Genomic DNA, 21,493 nt, shown 5'->3' with positions numbered 1-21,493 from the left:
ATGAAAGTTTTAGTTCCCTGCCATTTAATAAATGGAATTGGATTGTCACCAATTAATTTATAAACATGTTATTGAAAGCAACCTAATTTTATTTTGTTTTCAATTTATTTTTTATTTTTTGAGAATGGGAAGAACCTAATAGTCTATGATTTGAAACATTGTTTGACTGAAATATTTTTAATGATCCAAAGAGTTGGACTTAAATTGCATACTTGACATAGTAAACCAAAATTTAGAAATTTAATTGAAAAAATTGTATTATTTAGAAACTTTAATTGAAGATTAGTTCTTTAACTCTTCTTTTTTTTAGGGTAAGAATTATTTCATTTTTATTAAAATATATATATATATATATGATCAGCCAGAATCTTAACAAAAATACATATAATATCAAATCAAAATCAAAATTGAGTAAAGATAAAGATAAATTACTCCCAATTAAAGTAAAAATAAAACCCTTAAAAAAGTAAATATGTATAAAAAAAAGGACATAAAACCATAAAAAAAAATTAAAACTAAAAAAACAAAAAGAGTGCACATTAATTTGTAATAAAGACTACAAAACAGTAAAATGTGTAATTTATCTGAACTTACGGCTTCTACTATTGAAGATTGAGTGATTTATAGGCCCAAGTAATGGGAAGACCAATTGTGGGCCAAGATTCGTACAACCCAACATTTAATGTTCAGACAAAGCCTGTGGTCCATAATCCATAATCCATATCACTCTTTTTTTTTCTACTTCCAAAACTGTCCCACCAAAAATAAATAGTTGAGTGTACAAATATAAAATTTTGGTTTTTTTCTTCTTCTCCAGATTTTTTGGGGTCAAATTACAAACATTAGATATTAGAGGCCAAAGATTGACGGAAACCATTACTGTGAAACTTCATGTTCTCGTGTTTTGGAATCAGCTGTCCTTTTCGACAAAAAAAAAAAAAAAAAAATCCATCTACAAAAGTCTTCTATTAATTAGGGATGTAAAAAAAATCCATCTACAAAAGTCTTCTATTAATTAGGGATGAAAAAAATAACCGATCGGAAGTTACTATAGATTACTCCATGATCGCTAGTTGTACCGATAAGCAAGATATAAGAAGAAGAATAATGTGTGTGCATGGACAAATGTTTCAATAGTATGATGACTAACCTAAATTTCTTTTAATGTTGCAAGTTCTGAAAAATGAGATGATGAAAAAATTAAGCAATTTTAAATAAAAGAAGTAACAAAATGATATTCACCATCACATGTCATGCATGTGGTTACATGATTTATATTATCTTTTAGAATATTACTATGGGATGTGAAATTGAATTCTTGCCAAGATTTTTTTATAAATTATAATTCATATAGAAAAAAAAAAATATAGATGACAATGAGACATATAATAATTGGGGCAATTTAATTTCAAGTCTTACATAATTCATTAAATTGAACAAATTATCGTATGTCGCATCAAATAGTATTAACCATTATATGGTGCCCTACAACAATACTCAATTTTTTAAGTCAAAACAAATTAAGCACGAATAGATAAAAAAATTTGCAAGTCATTTCATTCACGATTATAATCATATCAAAAATTCATCTATATTTAATATGTTATAAAATATACAACCAATGTAATGATAAGTTATTTATGTTTTATTAAGTAGTTCTAATTTATAATTAAGTTAGCTCATAAAGTTTATGCCTTTTATTTAATCTGCATGAAAATGATAAAAAACAATATTTTATATATAAAAAAAAAGTATATTTTATTTTTATGATATAAATATTGGGAATTTTTTAAAAATATGGCTTTTATACAATCAAATATGCAAAAATATGAGAGTTATACTTTTCTTAATTTGTATGGGAAATTTATTAGTGAAAAAGTTAAAGTATGGGAAATACAATTAGTAGCTAACTAAAATATGGAAATGTCACATTTTTTTTATCATAGTTATATTTTCTTTTATTTTGAAGGTAATTTTATTTTTATTTTTTTCCATCATTTTTTTTATTATTTTTTCTTTTTTTTTTTTCCGTACTTGTTTTTTCTTCCATTTTTCCCTTTTTATTTTCTACTAATTTTTTCCTTCATCTTTTTCTCTTTCCATTTTTTCATTCTTCTTCTTCTTTTTTTCATTTTTATTCATTTTTTTTTTTCTTTCATTTGTATTGTTTTGTTTTTTTTTTCATATTTTTTCAGTTTTTTTTCATTCTATTTTTGTATTTATTATTTTCTCCTTCCATTTTTTTCTTTTTTCACACATATGAACTTTTTTTTCTTTTTTTTTTCTTCTTCCATTTTTTTTCTTTTTTTTCTACCAATTTTTCCATTCATATATTTTTTTCTTTTCATTTTTCCATTATTTTTCTTCATTTCATTCTTATTTATTCATCTATTTTTTTTTTCATTTATCATTTCTTTTGTTTTTTTTTTCATTTTTGTACTTATTCTTTTCTCATTCTATTTCTTTTTTTTTTCTTTTTTTTCACACATATATTTTAACATTACATAATTATTCTACTATTTTTTTTATTTATTATCTTTTATTATTGTAATTTTTTTTATAGTTTTTTCCACTATATGTTAAAAAAAAAATCAAATCAATTTTTTTAGCATTTTCTTTTTTACTGTAACACTTATAGGAATACCAAAATTTGGAAAGAAAACTGATAAAAATATGCAAACGTGAATAGGTAACTGGTTACCTTCACATTCTTTGTGTGTATATTTCTGAGGGTAACTGGTTACTTTCACGTTCTGGTGTGTGTATATTTATGGTTTCTTTATGGTAACTAGTTAGTTATGTTACTAAAATCATAGTTACTTCTTCTTCCTTTTTTTAATGAAGTGTTCTTCCATTTTTTCCTTCAAATTTGATGTTTCTTTTCATATTTAATATGGGTAACTCGTCACCCATCTTAGGTAACTGGTTACCCCTCTTATGACAGAAAGTTACTCATCTCACGATAACTAGTTATCCCTCCTGGTGCATGTTATTTAACCTAACTCTAGGATTTTTTTTTAAGATCAATCAAGTAGCTGGTTACCCTACACAAGATTTGAAAAAAAAACGTACAATCTTAAAAAAAACATGTTTATAATAAATAAATAATAATTTTAAAAACAATTCATATTACAAAAAAAAATTTGCAAAACAACCAAAGAAAAATTTAATATAAAATTAGTAATATAAAAACAATATAAAAAAACAAATAACCTAAAAAATCAAATTACAAGCATACCCTTCCAAATTTGATTAAGAGTAAAACTATGGTATAAACCAACTTTTATACAAAAATATGGGAAAATAAACCCATAAAAGTGAAAATTCTTAAAAAAAGTCATAGATTAACTTTTTTTGAAGAAAAAAAAACCATATTTTTGCACACTATTAAAAATCTGTAATTTTCTCATAAATATTTTACAAAAAAAATTAATTAATCACTGAAATTTAACTAAGCCTATATACCGCTAGTGCTAAGAAGTGGTTGGCCACCATTTTGCTTTATAACCAAGGGTGTGGGTTTGAATCGAGCCCATTTGTCGGGTGGTGTTGTTGGTCCATCGACATTGGTGGTGCTCGTGTCCCTCCTCATTGTGAAGAGGTTCAATACCCATTTCCCCAAAGTTGTACCAAGAATAAGTCGACAACATTGCAAATTTATCTTCTTTTTTTTTGTTGGTTGAACGCCCCAAACAGGGCGTTCCAAAAGACCAAATACCAAAGATACATCTATGTCTAATTTCAAAAGACCCAAAACCAAAGAAGATAACACAAACAGGACAACATACAAGCATAAAACTAAGAGAGAGACAAGGCAGAGTAATAATCTATAACAATACATAATCAAAACATCATAAAAAAAAATGTTCACGTAGATTTATGTCAAACTTGAAAGAGTTGTTGTAGATAAAATTGGAGATCATATGTATTACAATGTATACCCATTAATAGTAATACAAAATAAATAAGTGGGAATTATATTTGACTCAAATTGCCACTCTCACGAATCACGATTACACAACACTACTTTTTAAAAAAGAAAAAAAAATACTTAATACGAAAATATTCAATCCAATTCCACACTGCATTGCATAATTAATTTTCCGCACTTTTTAAACAATTTCATATATTGTTAGATAATGATTTTATTACAAAATATTTAACTTATAGTATTATATACTTGAAATGTTAATCTTTGATCTTCAATGTGTTTGAACTTGATTTTGACTTTACTTGAAATGTTAACGAGGTAAGTAGGTGCAAGCAGTTAATGAAAACAAATTAAAGGCACGGTTAAGAATTTCACTTTACTACTACTGTGCTAGATCCTAGTTGGTCACTACACTAACGAAACCCATTATTATTAATATTTGTTATTTCAAATAAGGAAAGTACGCTTGGCTTTGCTTGGTTGTAGAAGAAGAAACAAAGCAAATACTCAAGAGTAGGGCCAATAGCTATAAAATTCTAACTTGTATCACATGCATCCAAATAGTGTCAAAACATGACAGAGTCCACTGTGATAAATTTCAAACCAGCCAACCCACCTCTACTTGATAGCATAAGAAACACTAGAATCATTTATATCAAAATGTATGTAACTTCACCAAAAGAAAAAAAAATATGATAAATGTTATACAAGGTTTGTTACATCAATTGAAGAATGTGATATTCACCTTTCTATTCAGAACCAAAATTTTCTTGAACTAAAAGAGAAGTACCACATAAACAGAGTCCTCTTTTCAGTAGTTCAAAGTACACATTACTGACCCAGATTAAATGAGTTCAGTTCATCTCTTAGATAAGCGATGATCCTTAAGCTTAGTACAATTTTCTACATGAAAAACCTTTCCCCACCAAAATAAGTATATAGAATCCCAACCCAACACTCCTCTCTCCAATAATCAAAGTTAAGGAATTCCAACACTCAAGTCTATCTCTCACAATTTCAGATCAACAAAAGCAAGAGTTTCTATCAAGAAATATGTCAAAAAATGTGGTCATGGTTCTACGTACCACGATATCATATCCTCAGTGGCTGGTTTCCAGATCTGAACCTATCCATCTTTGCCTTCTTGAAGTTTGTTTTCTTGCTTGCAATTTGTTGGAAAGGATTCTCTCCACCGAATTCATGCTGAGATTGCCTTACCTTCTTTCTCTTTCCCCGGTCATACTCTTCGTCCCTATAAGAAGAAAAGTGTTTGTTATCTTATTCCAAATGGATAACAATTAGGATAGATAATTTGAATAACACCTTAAAGTATCTAATATCTCATCTTTTCTTAAATTGCTTATGAAAAAGAACAAGATGAGCCACATTTTAAGTTCCAACTCACCATTCATCTGCTACATAACCAATGTTGACATTGCCAGCAGCAGTAGAGTCTACTGCCTGAGGAGGCACTTCTATTCCATCCCAACGTGCAACTGCATCAGAAATACAAGTCAATAAGCAGCCAAAAATTATTTAGATAAATCACACAATGAAAACCCTAGTCAGCGAAGATGATAAAAACTTAGCCCGGGGTTATATTGATCAATGCATCACTGAATTGACTAAATAGACAATTTCTAAAATGTACAAATTTCTGCAATTTTGCAATCAGAAAATAACAAGGATAAAAATGATAGTCAATCCAAGTTGGATCTCTAAAAATTTTGTTTTGCATAATCCAGCGGGGGATTGATTCAGATATAAAACACCTCACAAGCCAAAAAGAAGTAATGAGATGGAATAGAAAAAGTACTGCAAGTGCATCTGGTACATATGAATGATACAAAAATGGTGATTTGTATGCAACGATTATTAACAAATGGACAATGTGGCTGAAAGAGAAATCATCTTCAAGAAACCACTTACCAACTGTCTCCGAAAGACCACGGGTAAGCACATCCATCCAGCCATTTTGCACCTTCTCTCTTTCACAGCTGGCAGTTTCCCTTGAGGTCTGGTTCAATGACAAGCCAGAATCACTCTGCAATTGCTCATCTGTAGCTAGAACAGAGCAATTTTGACCAATTCTCTTTGTGAGTTCCCCATCTACAGCTTTTTTCAAGGAATCACCACAAGAATTTCCATCTTTAGTAGTAGCAGTACCAATTGCTTCTTTTCTAGCACCAGATTTGGCTTTTTTTCTTGGAGAAGTAGGGGTTTTCTCAGATGTAGATGGCCCCAAATCTGATGGGAAGCAATTTTTGTTCGTTATAAGCTCCTTGCTACGATTCTTGCTATCCGAGGCCATGAGCTTACTCTTTTTGTGTTTCTTTTTCTTCCGTACAGCCAATGATGCCCTCAAAAACATGCTTGAGCGAAAACTCATGTTTGGAACTTGACGCCTTAAAAGTTTCTTCTTTAATTTTTTATGAGACTTATCAGAAGCTTCCCCTTTTAAAGATCCACTTGTTACATTTGATGGGCCAGATGATTTTACCGACTCATCAAGGATGGAATCTGGACCAGAATAACCAGCCTTCTTATCCAACAAATTTTCAGCACCATTACAGTTTGTAATATTTCCAATCTGAGAAGAAATGACATTTTATAAATGACCAGAATTTGAGTGAAGAAATAACTAATCTGATAAACAGACTCTAGAGAACAAATTGAAGGCATACCAAACTTTTTTCGCAGTTTGGTTGGTCTGGTAAACCAATGGGCACTTTAAGCGAAGCCACTCTTGACTCCTCCACATGCAAAGTAGGTATATCCTGATGCACGCAAAAGGGAGTTACAATCTAGGTAACAATGAAAAAGCAGTAAGATGAAATAAGAGAATCGAACACCCTTTTACCTTCTGGGAAGTCTTGTTAGTATTATGGTCAGTAGTGGGTGCAGAGTTTTGAATGTCCTCTATGTTGGCAGATGTGACAACTGAAACGCTAGAGTTTTTAGTTAAACTTCCTTCTTCATTAAAGCCATTAGTATTAGTAGCCACTGTTGAAGTACCAGTTTCAAGCTTAGAAGCATCACCATTTTCACTTGGTGTATCAGTTTTCAAGCATTGTTCCGAATTTTCAGGCAGAAGAGGGAGCATTTCCATTGGATCCTTTACTAGAGATGTAGTTTGTGATGGTTCTGGCTTGGGCTGATCCAGCGTTTCATTTGAATGGGAGATCTTTAGTCGACCAACATTTAATGCATCTTTTCGTGTCACAGGAGCAGAAGAGGTTACTCCATTCGATCCATATTGAACGGGTCTTGTTAAGACTTGGTTAGAATTTGCACAAATTTTAGTTCTATTTTCATTTGCTTTAGTATTCTCTTTCTGAGAAAGATCCACAGGTTTTCTTGGAATTACATTCTTTCTATCGCGCACATAAAACAACATGTAAGCTTTTTGTTCTAGGACTGTCTTCTCGCTAACTTGGACAACCTGTTATATCAAAAAATAAAACATAAGCTAATTTGCCACATGTCATATAAATTGAAAATGAATTAAACTCGTTCCTTTCTAACTCTTCAAAGTATAAAAAGCCCACCCTTTTAAGAGAAGCAATACTTTAATAAATTGATTGGAAACTTCATTAGGAAACTAGAAATGATAAAAATAATGATAATGAGCCAAATAATACTCCCAATAATTCCAAAACAATATGGCACTATGTATAATTTCCTCAGATTCCCATGCTATCCCGGTTACAGATCACATCAATGATTACACAAGCAAAACAGTGAAGTTCTACAGTACTAACTTTAGGAAGATTCATATAAACTCTTAAGAAAGTACATTCGATTCAACTATCACACAAACTCTAAATTTTTTAACTAGTATATATTATATTGTTCTTTCGTCTATCATACCCGGCTGTCATCAAGAGAATACCACATCCCACTTGACGTGCGGACATAGGAGTAATAGTGACCTGAGTGGGTGCTCCATCCGTAATGAACTAAAACACCATAGAGTGTATATTTCAGATCTCCTTCCTGCAAAGCACAAGAAATAAACAGTAAAATAGACTAGAAACCCCATCTTAGAAGTTATAGCATATTATAAAGCACCAAAGGGCAGTTAAAGAAAGCATGGAACAGCATAACTATACACATACCCAGTCTAGACAGCGGTGAAACTTAACAATGGCCCTAGTGCCACCATTTGTTCTTTTTCTCATCTAGATATTGTCAGTATCTAATTTAAATATTTTTAAAAATATTTGTGTGGCGATAGAAAATTAGAAATTCTAAAGCTCACACAATGAACATATAAATGAAATGCTGTAACTAAATTTGACTGAATTGAGGTTAAAATCTAGCAAAAAAGATCAGGGGAGACAGAGGCATCATTTGACCCAAAGCAATATTTACTGGATTAGCATTCAATTTCAAATTGCTCAAATGTGACTTTATTTTCAACCTATCTTTGATGTCATTCACCCCACTTTCTCTCATTTCAGGGAATTGTAACAAGCCTCTTTGCAAACTTTTGAATCCTCACTAACATGTCCTCAATTTTAAATGGCTAAAATGTGACACTACTTTGAAGGGTTATTCAAGTACAAGCAAAGTAAAAACCAACAATTCCTCAGAACCGAGAGCAGAGCAGGGGTTTAAAGTTAACAGCAACATTCTAAAAATGGCTTGAAATATAAAAAGGTCAATAAATGCATTTAGAATATACTATCAAATTTTTGAGCAGATGACTTGTAAACCTACAAATTCAGAATAAACATAGAGTCCATACAAAATTAAATAAAAGATTACTTACATAGGAACCACTGACAAATGATTTTAAATCTAATGTCGGACCAAAAGTAACTTTCTTATCAATCTTTTGACCAGGATCATGTGCACGAAATCGTTTTAAATGAATGGTAAGGACATTTGGTGGCTTGTGAACTGTGAGCCGTTTAAGAGCCCTAACTTTCTGCTTGCATTGCTGGCACTGATATTGCCTTTCTCCTCCATCTAGTTGTTCAGCGGCAGTGAAGTTCAAGAGTGCTTTATGCAAGGAGTCTGCCTTGACTATTTCAAGACTTAGATCCAAAAAAGGATCAAATTTGTTAGAGCAAAAAGAGCACTGCAAACACTTGACCTGAAGAAATAAAACGACCATTAAATTTCAAACTTAGAAGGACAATTTTCATTACCTAAACATTAAAGAGGGTCTTTAATCATTTTTCCAAACAGCACAGAACTCGTGTCTTCAAAAGTCTAAACTAGCTCCAAAATAAGCATTGTCCAATTACAAACTTTCAAAAAATTTAAACCAGGAAGTACAGATAACTACCTGACTTCTGAGGCTACCACCAAAGATCTTGTGTACCAAACTCTTCTCGTAAGCACTCGGGGACTCACTTGGGACTCCAGAAGGTAAGCAACATTTATGCATGGATTCTAACAAGTTCACCATGTACTCATGTGCATCCTCCTGCCTACAATTACGGAAATTTCGAGATATGCCTAATTGGGAGGTCAAGGATCACAAATTCCAAGTAATATGAAATCAACGTGTTTCAGAAACTAAGCCAAGAAAAACGGGGCCAAAAGGAGTGCAAGATTTTGATGTCCACGAAATCTACAAGAAATAAGATATATTTACTAGAGACTTAGGCCCTAGTTGGCTTGGCTTTTAAAAGCTGATTTTGGGCTTCTGAAGCTCCAAAAGCACTTTTGCTGCCGATTGGGTAAACACTGAATTTCAGTTTTTTCTCTTTTAACAGAAGCCAGCTTTAGCAGCTTTCTCATGAAGAACTTACTGAAAAGCAAAAGCTCAGCCAAACATGGCCTTAATGTCATGAAGAGTTTCATCACTATGTAAATAGAATAACATTAGAATGAATTTATTTATCACAGCTACAAAACTAAAACAAAATTGAAAAGGAAAAGGGGCCAAAATGAGACAGCCTAACCTACTGAAGATAAGAATTATTATCTCTTAAATAACTATTATCTTTGGCTTAGAATAGAAAAGAAGCTAATAAAGGGAAGAATCTACTGAATAAATAAACAAGGATACACCTCAAGTTTGAGACAAGATCCTTAGGAGCTAAACTTCTTCCAGTTGATTGCAGAGCGCGACTAACATGTTTCTGGATAGCACATAAAGCACAAAAACCAGCAATATGGCCTTCACAAATAAACAAACCAAATTAGAAACTAAATTGAGTATAGAGTTCAGCAAATATGCAAGCGTACACACAATTTGAAGTAAAAAAAAATCCTGGAATCAACTTTGGAAGTTGGATCGACAGTAATATTTCTCGTAATGGTTCACTACTTCCTTTATAAGGTCCATCCATTCTTATGCTTAAGGGACTTTCACCTTTAAGTCAGAATATGAATCATAACATTAACTGAATTCTACTCCATGGTCAGCTGTAACATTGTTCAGAGTTCCCAAAATAAATATTTGCCTAGGCAAATACCAATCACATAAGCATTTAATGGAGAAACTGTTTAAGTATTCTCTCCAATGAAGATAATAAGCATTGATGGAGAAGAATCACTCACAAGAGTTTTGATGCTTGCCACTTTGCAGGTATGCCGCTAAAGGCTCGGTATATGTCAGACACTGCAGTACCGAGTTGAGAAAGCAAGTGTTCCCGAGATTTTCTAAACCAGCACCCTGAATCCATCCACACAGTTATGCTGTGCTATACAAATTCTTCCAGCGAGGGAAAAAAGACTCATATATGGCAGTGGCAGATGTTTAACATGGTGTCCCCCATAAATTTATTGTATAATGGCAGAGCATTTGGGGCCAAAATAACATTACATTACATAACAGAACTAAACAGATCAATTGAGTAAAACAAAACGAGTAAAAAAAAATCAATACCAAAAAAACTAAAAAAAAAGTTCAGCTGAAACACGAAAAAGCCTTGAAAATAGCTGAAATTGATTAAAAAGCAGAAAGAATAAAACATTAAGTTTGAAAAATAAAAAAATTGAAACTAGTTCCAAATTTTAAGAGAGCTGGACAGAGTTCTAATAACTTAAGAGTCCTCCAGCTAATACAAATTGGAACCAATTAAGCCAAGGCTCTCACCAAAATCATATGAATCGTAAAAATTGATAGTAAAAACCAAATCAATTAGAGCCATCAAAACCAAAAGGAAAGACACAATCTTCAAAACCTGAAACCATACCAAAAAAAACAGCATAGCAACAAGACACTAGAAGTCTAGAACAACTTACAATCCTCCTAAAGGTAATTCCAAAACTGAGCTCTGGATCCAACCCATTTTCCAAAATCTCAGACCCATCACTTTTCTTGCCAACTTTTACCGATCCCGGTCGGGTTGAATCCGAGCTACTGGGGTTTAGAGTCTCCATTCGAAAATCGCCACCACCATTACGAAATCCCTTGAAGGGCTTCCTCGCTGGATGGAACTTGATTCTTCTCTGGAACAGAGAAGAAGAAGAAGAAGATCCTTTCGATAAATCAAGCTTACATTTCAAAATCCCATCAGAACGGGTTTGTGGCTCCTCAACCTGTATCAAACTCTCCGCCATATTTGAACCCAAAAACAGCTTTCTTTGGGGCTCTTTTTTTGGCCAGAAGAAAAACCCTAAATCCACTGAACCTTAGAATTCCGCAATTGGGTCTTATTGGGTCTCGAACGAAGAGAAAGACTAAGACGAAGAAGCAGAGAGCGTTTCAAGCTTCTGCGAAAGAGAGAGCGGTGAGGGTAGGAGAAGACAGTATTAAACCCTACATGCATCACTACCTAAGTTTTAGGTACATCTTAACTATAGTGGGGTGCGAAACACCGAATCCTTATTCCACGTGTCGGCTTCGTAGTTGCGGATAGATATTCTCTGCGGCTAGGTGGTAACGAAAAACCAATTGAACGATGCCACGTTGTAAAGTGGAAATTATTTGAACTTGGTGACTGATTAATTAGGTTCAGATCACAATTGAGTCCAAGAGTTAGCTAACGTGGAATATTCTTATTGGCTATATTTTTCCCAGTTGCTACCCATGTTCGTTTTGTGTTTTTCTGATTTTTTTTTAACGCGGCTTCGTCCGGGCGAGTAACTAGAAAAATTCATATTTAAGTCAAAGAAAAAATAAGTTGGAAAGTGGGCTCAAATATACTAAATTACGGAGAAAATATATATTTATTTGGAATTTTTTCATAAATTTGAGAATTTTTCACACAATTTAGTTGTGCTTGAAACGACGGTATAATTACATATATATATATATATAAGTAATTATATTATATTTTAAAATACAAGTTGTATTTAGAATACAAATGGTAATTACTTATTTTTATTGCCATGTTTGGCAAAACAGCTAGTAATCACAAAATAAAATTATGTAGTAAATACTATTAGGAAATTTGAGTTTTTATGCTTAATGAGATACTAAATCAAAAAAATGCTAGCATTTCTAATCATTTCAAAAAAATGTCAAATCTTTTGACAATACCCAAAATACTCCTCTCATAATTTTTTCTATCAACTTTCTCTTCTCTCTTCCCTCTCTCTCCCTCAACCCATTCCTCTCAACTCTCTCTCTAGAAAAAAAATTCATATGTAAGGTAAAATATAAGATAACTCAATGTAATAGCAAGTATTTCTTACTTAGGACACTAAAATACTGCATTTCGAATAGATCTGGGTATGATTTTTGAGTTTTTTTTGTGATTTTTTTTCAAATATGAAACTTTGAAATCTGCAGAAAATCGACGTGGTTCGATGGTGCTCGATGCCAGCTCGATGGGGCCTTCAAAATCAAGATTTTCATGAAAAAATCGATGGTGGTTCGATGGAGGTTCGATGGTGTTCGATGCGATTCTTGCAAGATACGTAATTTTTCACTCGGGTGTCCGTTTGGGGTATTTTTTTCTACTTTGGGTATTTTTTCAAGATCTACACGTTTGAGATGTATATATACACATTTGAGAAATGTAAATCTTGAAAAAAATGACAAATGTAAAACATACCTCATGTTCAAGATATGTTTTGGTATGTTTTCAAGTTCTAAACTTTGAAAATGTGTATGTGAATATCTAAAACGTGTAGATCTCAAAAAATACCCAAAATCAAAAAAATAAATCATCTCAAACGGACACCCGAGTAAAAAATTATGTCTCTTACAAGAATTGCATCGAACCAACATCGAGCAACCATCGAACCACCATCGAGCAACGTCGATTTTTTCATGAAAATATTGATTTTGAAGGCCCCATCGAGGTAGCATCGAACACCATTGAGCAACCATCGAGTTGGGCATGATTTTTGAGTTATTTTTCATATTTGAAACTCTGAAATATGTAGAAAATTAACTTTGCTCGATTATTACTCGAAGGTACTCGATACCAGCTCGATGGGGCCTTCAAAATCAATATTTTCATGAAAAAATCGAGATTTCTCGATGGTGGTTCGATGGTTGCTCGATGGTGGTTCAATGCAATTCTTGTAAGAGACATAATTTTTCACTCGGGTGTCCGTTTGGGATGATTTTTTTTTTGTTTTGGATATTTTTTTGAGATCTATACGTTTTAGATGTTCACATACACATTTTCAAAGTTTAGAACTTGAAAACATACCAAAGCATATCTTGAACATGAGGTATGTTTTGCATTTGTCATTTTTTTCAAGATTTACATTTTCGAAATGTGTATATATACATCTCAAACGTGTAGATCTTGAAAAAATACCCAAAAAAAAAAATTCACCCCAAACGGACACCCGAATGAAAAATTACGTATCTTGCAAGAATCGCATTGAACACCATTGAATCTCCATCGAACCACCATCGAGCAACATCATTTTTTTTCATGAAAATCTTGATTTTGAAGGCCCCATCGAGTTAGCATCGAGCACCATCAAACTACGTTGATTTTCTGCAGATTTCAAAGTTTCAAATCTGAAAAAAAATCGCAATAAAAACCCAAAAATCATGCCCAGATCTGTTCGAAATATAATATTTTAGTGTCCTAAGTGAGGAATACTTGCCATTACATTGATTTCTATGATATTTTATCTTACCCATGAATTTTTTTTCTAGAGAGGGAGTTGAGAGGAATGTGTTGAGGGAGAGAGAGGGAAGAGGGAAGAGGAAAGGATGAGAAAAATTATGAGCGGGGTATTTTGGGTATTGTCAAAAGAATTAGCATTTTTTTTAAATGATTTCAGTACCTAGCATTTTTTTTATTTATAACCCCTTATTAAGTATAAAAACTCAAATTTCCCATACTATTTAGGTTGTATTTGGAAATAATTTTGTAATTACTAGGTTATGTAATTAAGGTAGTAATTACATATATGAGTATTACACTATATTTTAAAATGCAAAGTGTGTTTGGATGTCAAATGATAATTACTTATGAATTCATATTATCATGTTTGACAAAACAGTTAGTTATTACACAGAAAATTAATATTATATAATAAATATTATTTAAAATTGATATTAATTGATAATTACACAGTGTAATTACACTCAATCTCTTTTGTGCTATGAGAATTAGAGAATGTAATTGGGACCCCTCAATAACCTCAAATTACATAGTTAATATGTAATTACATAGTCAAACAAATACGTCAAATCAAGTAATTAGTCTGAATTACACTGAATTCCTATAAACAAACCCTTAAAATTGATATTAATTACTCAATTCTCATGGGGAGCTATGAGAATTGGAGAGTATAATTGAGACTCCTCAATTATCTTCAATTATATAGTTAATGTTTAATTACATGGTCAGACAAATACACAAAATTAAGTAATTACTCCGAATTACACCAAATTCCAATGATAGGGTGGCTTTCCAAATGCACCCTTAAGAGTGTGTTTGGAAACAACGTGTAATTACTAGAGTGGAGTAATTACACTATATTTAAAATATAATGTGTATTTAGATGTCAAGTGGTAATTACTTATGAAATTATATTGTCATATTTGGCAAAACAATTAATAATTGCAAAGAAAAATAATATTATGTAATAAATACTATGTAAAATTGATAGTAATTAGTAATTGCACAGTGTAATTACACCAGATTCTCACGAGGGCTATGAGAATTAGAGAGTGTAATTGTGACCTCTCAATTACCTCAAATTACATAGTTACTATGTAATTATATGATTAGACAAACACGCCAATTTGAGTAATTATTCCAAACTACACTCAATTTCAATTAGAGGGTGGCTTTCCAAACACACTCTAAATGAAATGATAAAATAAATTATTCCCAAAAAAATATGTAAGATATATTTTTCCTTCAAAATATGAGAATTTATAACTCATAAATAAACTTATAGTCACATTTGAAAAAAGTTCATCTCAACAGCTTTAGAGACTTCGTTGTTTTAGCCCAAAAGATTGAGCCATTCATCGACAATTCTAATTAAATCTTGATCGTCATCGATAATCCACTCGCCTTCACGAGGCACGTCAACAACCACCACTAAGGATGGAAACAAGGGGTGCGCTCTCCGCCCCATCCCCGCATATTCTTCGCCGAGGGTGGGGCGAGAATCCTCGATGGGGCAGGGAATTTCCATGGATATCAATTTATTTAAAACTAAAATAAACAATAGTAGAATACCTAAAATTAATATATATTATACTATATTAATAACTCAAAGTATTAAATATGTCCAAAATAAAATTAAAAATCTTAAGTTACTAATATGCTACAAAATCATATGAAACATGTAAAATAAATAATATATATTACACTATATTGATATGCCATTCTCCTTTTCTAATATGTTGATCATTATCTCCTAAAGAAGCAATAACGACAAGTCGCTTTTATGCTATGCCCTAACAAAAATGGCCACTCTTTTGCTTGTCAGTCTTTCAAGCTCATCCTCCAACCTAGGGCCATCATTCTCTCCAATTTTGGTTCAATTTTTTTTTTCACTCTAGTTGGTACAAATTAGAGTTGTACTTTTTTTAACCTGTTTAAATGGATGGTTCATTTATGGTTTATGGTGCATACAAATTGATTTTTTGAGTTTTAGATTCAATGCATTTAGTCCATATTTTTTTTAGTGTTAGATTGCATCATAACCAATTACCCATATTTGCAGTAATATAGGTAACTAGTTACTCATAAATTAAATATATGTGCCAAAGTAACTTGTTACAATTTTCTTAGTTTTAAATTGCTCGGTAACTGGATACCCAGTTTTGTATTAATATAGGTAATAGATTACAAATAAATTAAACACATATGTCAATTACCCTTGATGATAATGGTAACCCATTATTTAACCTAAATTCCTCGAACAATGTGATATCTCACACTGGGTAAATAAATTATTTTACATAAACAATAAATTAAAATAAAAATGAATTATTTAATATAAAAATATATTGAATTACACAATAAACCTTAAAAACTTGGGGAATATGACAAAGACGACGTAAAACTTAAACAACTAAACTTAATAAAAACCTATGCCATATCTTCATGGATTGAAGCAAGCATCTAGATCTTGTAACATCACCTTTGATGAGACAATTAAAACATATGTCTTCGAACAAAATATCGATGAAGCATGTGTATATAAATATGTCAAAGGTAAAGTGGCGGTTTTCTTAGTTCTTTACATGGATGACATTCTTCTCATTGGAAATGATGTAGAGACACTCTCAAACGTGAATAAGTGGTTAGTTGAAAAGTTCCAAATGAAAGATTTGGGCAAAACGAGCTATGTTATGGGAATCCAAATCCTAAAAGATATGACGAACAAGTTGTTGGCACTTTGTCAAGCTAATTATATAGATAAGGTGCTTGAAATGTTCTAAATGGAGAATTCCAAGAAAGGTCAGTTACCGAACAGACTTGCAATTACTCTTTCCAAAGAGCAATGTCCAAAGACACCGAAGGAAGAAGAGGACATGAGAAAGTATCCCTATGCCTCAGCAGTTAGGAGTCTTATGTATGCTATGTTGTGTACTAGGGCTGACATATGCTATGCAGTGGGAATTGCAAGTCGTTATCAATCAAACCCTGGTTTGGATCACTTGATTGCAGTAAAGCACATTCTCAAGTATCTTCAGAGAACGAGAGATTATATGCTTGTATATTCAGGGGTGAGTTAAACCCTACTGGATACACTGATTTTGATTTCCAATAAGACAAAGACAATCTTAACTTGACGTCTGGGTCATTGTTTAGTCTTGGTGGATGAGTTGTAGTCTAGAAAAGTATTAAACAATCCAGCATTGCAGATTCAACCATGGAAGTCGAGTATATAGCGGCTTGTGAATTATCTAAGGAAGCGGTTTGGCTTAGGAAGTTCTACATTGATCTGGAAGTAGTTCCAGATATGGAGAAGCCAATAATCCTGTATATTGACAACAATGGAGCAGTAGCTAACTCTAAAGAACCTAGAAGCCATAAGAATATAAAGTATATAGAAAGGAAATACCATATGGTTAGAGAAATTGTGCACCGAGGTGATATGACAATTATGAAGATAGCGTCGGAACAAAACTTGGCAGACTTATTCATCAAGACACTTCCTGCAAAGTCATTTTTGGGTTATGTTCGCAATATGAGATTGAGAGAGATGTCTCACTTACTTTGAGGGCAAGTCAGTGATTGTTATGTTTTATGCCCTAAAAGCATGTAAAAATATATTTTATTGATTTAAATAAAAGTACAATTTTATTATATTTAAATGTTATAATTATTGTTTGAATAATTTGTATAAAAATCATAAAATTTCATATTCATTTATGAGAATATGATCTTGTATTAGTACATGAGAATTAAGATCATATATATTGAATAAAATAGTCTGCAACGTATTAAAGTAATGAATTTTTTTAATGAATAGTTGTGAAACGATTCACTAAGCATACAAGATGCAAGTACTCTAGATTCAGATTACTAATGTGGATAGACATCTTGGTATATGTGTTGTATATATATGACAAGACCGATATGAATTAATTATTTTTATAAACTTACTATTTGCCATAAAGATTTAATTCATATCATAATAGATGATCATTTGTAGATCAGCCTAAATCATGCTTATTGGATCTTTTGATTCATTCATTAATATCTCTTAATATAATGAGGCTAGTAACTTTTATTTTGGAGATTCAATATCATGAATGGCTGGGAACATGATTTTACAATAATGGAATCAATACTTTCCTAACGGAACAAATATTGGTTCCCTTAAGGGTTCATTTTGGGACTGAATATTTAGCTCAAATCTATAATTTGATTATAGATTAGTTATTCGTCAGTGAATTAATGGTACTTAAGGAACAAGAGGTAATTAGAAGGGTAAAACAGTAATTTTGACAAGCTATGATTAGCTAACCAATAAATGGAGGACATAACTACATTTATTGATTATATCAACGGACTTCAAGAGAAAACTCTGTAAATATAATTCTATAAATACTTAGAGTGTAATTCCATATTTATAGTGGAGTAATAATGGAATTAATAAATAAGATTATTGAATTAAAGAGTTTAATTGACTAGGGGTGAACATTTGACCCGAAAAACCCGCAAACCCGCTCGACCCGCAACCCGAAAACCCATTTTTTGGGAAAACCTGTCGGATTCGGGTTAAATCCGACCCGAACCCGACCCTGTCGGGTTTGGGTTTGAAATTTGTTAAAACTCGGGTTCAAACCTGAAATTAAAAAAAATGGTATTTTTGAAAAAAAGTGTAAAAAATGGTATTTTTGCAAAATTTGGCTTTTCGGCCCAAAACCCAATTGGCCCAGCCCAACCCAAAATCCAAAAAAATGGTATTCTTGACAAAAAGTGTAAAAAAATGGTATTTGTGCAAAATTTGGCTTTTTAGACCAAAACACAAATGGCCCAGCCCAACCCGAATCAAACCTGAAACCGAACTTGAATAAAACCCGAAACCTGTAAAACCCGAACTCGTAACCCAAAAATCTGACCTGTGTGCACCCCTATAATTGACAATTTGGTTTATTGGAGCTTCGTATTACAGGTCCATGGTCCCGGGGTCGCCTTTGTCCTACACTGTCAAGGGTAAGGATGTCACAAGGAATATTAATAGTGTTGACCAGCATTGTGGTCGACACTAAGTCAAATTGAACAATAGTAAATAATTTAAAGAGTTAAAATCAAGTAAAACAACACAAGAAATTTATAGTGGTTCAGCCCTAAGAGTTGGTAATGACCTACGCCCACTTGCACTTTTATTAATCAAGAAGGTCTCAAACTCAAGATCAAGAAGAACAAGGTTCAACTGAGTTTCCTAAGCCTAAGATAGAATACAATTCGATACAGATTTTGTATGTAAAGTGCGCATAGAAAAATAATAATTGTGAGAGATCTTTATTTATAGAGTCTCTTAGTGGGCTATGGGCTTTACAAAATGATCTAGGTCCACGTGTAGTGTGAGATTGTTACAACTTATTACATATTTAAAATAATACAAAAATACATTCAAATATCAGTTACGTAAATAATATCTCGTGATATTCAGATCAATCTTGTTACTCTGGCATGTCTTTTGATTAGAAGGCCTCTCCGAGTAGCCTTGTAAGGATATTGTATCTTCGACCAGCTCATTTCTATTTGAGCATCAAACTTTGAATAGCTTCAATCTTTACAAAGGAAATAGCTTCATTCGTGTTGATTGAACACACTCGAGCAACCCATTCATCTTGGCCAGTTCTTGGGAATTTTAATGATTTCTAGTGCCACATGTCCTCTTCAAACGCCACATCATCGTGTCCAAATTTGGGTTAAACATTTCCCCCCAAGTTTATCTTAGTGTGACCAGCACTAGATAAACGTGCATGCCTCGACTAGGTTGGTGCCCTTTCACATTCTGACACATCAAAAAATGAAGTACCACTTTTTACAAGTAATGATGATACTTTTTGATAAACCAAACGACTGTTTTAGGTTTTCAAGGCAGACTGACACCACGTTTAGGCAGCAATGATAATTTCCTTTTAACAAAAAGAGGCAATGGTTCAATTCTCCATGCAACTGATGTCACATCATCTCAAAAATCCACGATGAGTTTTTCTTTGATGACGCCAGGTGCTCACATGCGGACAGGGACTATATATAGCTTGCCTTTTCCCTTTTCTTTTCACCTTCTTCAAATTCCTCAAACTCTTTATCTTTTAAAAACTCTCAAACTAGAAGTTCTTATTCCCAAATCTCTGAAGCTTCAATTCGATTTTCCTCGGATTTTTCTTCAAGATCATCATTCAAGTAAGTTTTTTTACCACATTCTCATAATTTTTTCGCTGTAATATTCTGCAAAATCTGTGATAATTTTGAATTTTTCACTTTTGGGTTCTTGGTGTTCTTGAGCAAACCGAGAGAACTTTGAGTTTTTTCTTGGAAAATAAATGATTTTCTGGGAAAATAAGTGTTTGGGGAGTAGGAAAATGGACTCTAGGCTTCGGGTGTGCTTGATTGTATGTTTGATGCTAGGAAAATTCATAGAATCAAATAAAATTTCAATTTATAATTTCTAGAAAAATAGTGGAAGTGAAAAAGTATGAAAAAAAATTCAACTGCCTTTTGGATCCATCTTTACACCTGGTCAAATAAAAATCGTGTTTATTCGAGATGCACACTCTGTTTAGGCACACATATGCTGGTAAAATATTTCACTTCCCATTTTCTTGTTACCAGATCATGATCACTTGGGAAGTGATTATTCAATTAACTTTGACCTTCTTTAAATGCTTATTGATGATGTGGATTAGAATCGACCAGACATCGATCTCAGCTGCAATACTCTTGAAACTTTTGTTCAAAATGGTGAGTACTCCTATAAATATGACTTTCAATTTGTCCCCGACTAGGTATATCATCGTAAGGTTGATGAGTTGCACCAAGGAACAAGGAAATTCCTTCCAAAATATTGGACCTATGTTGTCCACCCTGACTCTGTTGACACTCTCCAAGTCGGAATCCTGACTAGTGGGAGGGAAATGAGCAGGAGTTCAATAGTTGAAGAGGTTGTAACTGTTGCTTTCTATTCTCCAGATATGGAATGAACAGATGCAGATCTTTAAGTCGCAAGGCAAGCGACTAGTGGGAATAATGCCCAGCAACAAAGGCAAAACGAGCAGCATCCAGTGGCTGCACCAGTTGTAGAGGTGACAAATACCCTTAAACTCCTAGCAAAGTTCAAGCCTCAGAAGAAGAAAAATGTGGCATGGCATGTTGTCCCAGCTAGCATTCTTTCGAGCAGTGCTATTGAAGGTTACCCCGATAAGTACGACATCCAGGGGATTAACATGGTGGCTCCTTGGGTAGACTAGCACGCTAACTTGCCTGGTGAAGCCTTTAGTGCCTGGTCGCGATTTCATATCCAGGTCAGTACCACATTGCCTATCCACGAGTACTTTAGGGGTGTATATGAGTACTTGGGTATTGTCCCTTTCCAAATTACTCCAAACGGATACTTGATGCTTTCAACATTATATACCCTATACTACCTCTGCCAACTCCCCACGAGGTCCATTATCTATTCGATCTCAAGTACAATCTAGGTCAACATGGCACTGGATTTTTTTATTTCTGCCACAGGGACACGAGCAAGGAC

The 21,493-nt window shown here is 32.8% G+C and overlaps 1 protein-coding gene across 1 annotated transcript; it reads right to left on the bottom strand.

Annotated features, from left to right (window-relative positions):
* Positions 1 to 4,580: 4,580 nt before the first annotated feature.
* Positions 4,581 to 11,636, bottom strand: LOC133782943 (ubiquitin carboxyl-terminal hydrolase 23). The gene is made up of 11 exons (XM_062222423.1): positions 11,138 to 11,636; positions 10,451 to 10,565; positions 9,957 to 10,067; positions 9,228 to 9,400; positions 8,706 to 9,032; positions 7,802 to 7,927; positions 6,792 to 7,373; positions 6,616 to 6,708; positions 5,861 to 6,521; positions 5,337 to 5,427; positions 4,581 to 5,183 (listed from the first exon to the last, which is right to left on the bottom strand). Exons 1-11 carry the CDS (start codon positions 11,453 to 11,455, stop codon positions 5,024 to 5,026), a joined length of 2,757 nt encoding a protein of 918 aa, XP_062078407.1. The 5' UTR covers positions 11,456 to 11,636; the 3' UTR covers positions 4,581 to 5,023.
* Positions 11,637 to 21,493: the final 9,857 nt, after the last annotated feature.

This window comes from Humulus lupulus, chromosome 6, assembly GCF_963169125.1.
Source record: "Humulus lupulus chromosome 6, drHumLupu1.1, whole genome shotgun sequence".
Taxonomy (NCBI): domain Eukaryota; kingdom Viridiplantae; phylum Streptophyta; class Magnoliopsida; order Rosales; family Cannabaceae; genus Humulus; species Humulus lupulus.
The sequence above is the reverse complement of the archived record's forward strand: the minus strand, read 5'-3'. Positions and strand labels throughout refer to the sequence as shown.

Bases quoted from the DNA above. Each gene is read 5' to 3' on its own strand.
- LOC133782943 (XM_062222423.1), bottom strand. From the start codon at position 11,455: ATGGCGGAGAGTTTGATACAGGTTGAGGAGCCACAAACCCGTTCTGAT. The intron at 10,566-11,137 runs GTAAGTTGTTCT...GGATGGATTCAG, and splicing joins GAATTACCTTTAGGAGGATT to GGTGCTGGTTTAGAAAATCT. The intron at 6,709-6,791 runs GTAAAAGGGTGT...TGCGTGCATCAG, and splicing joins CTAACAAGACTTCCCAGAAG to GATATACCTACTTTGCATGT.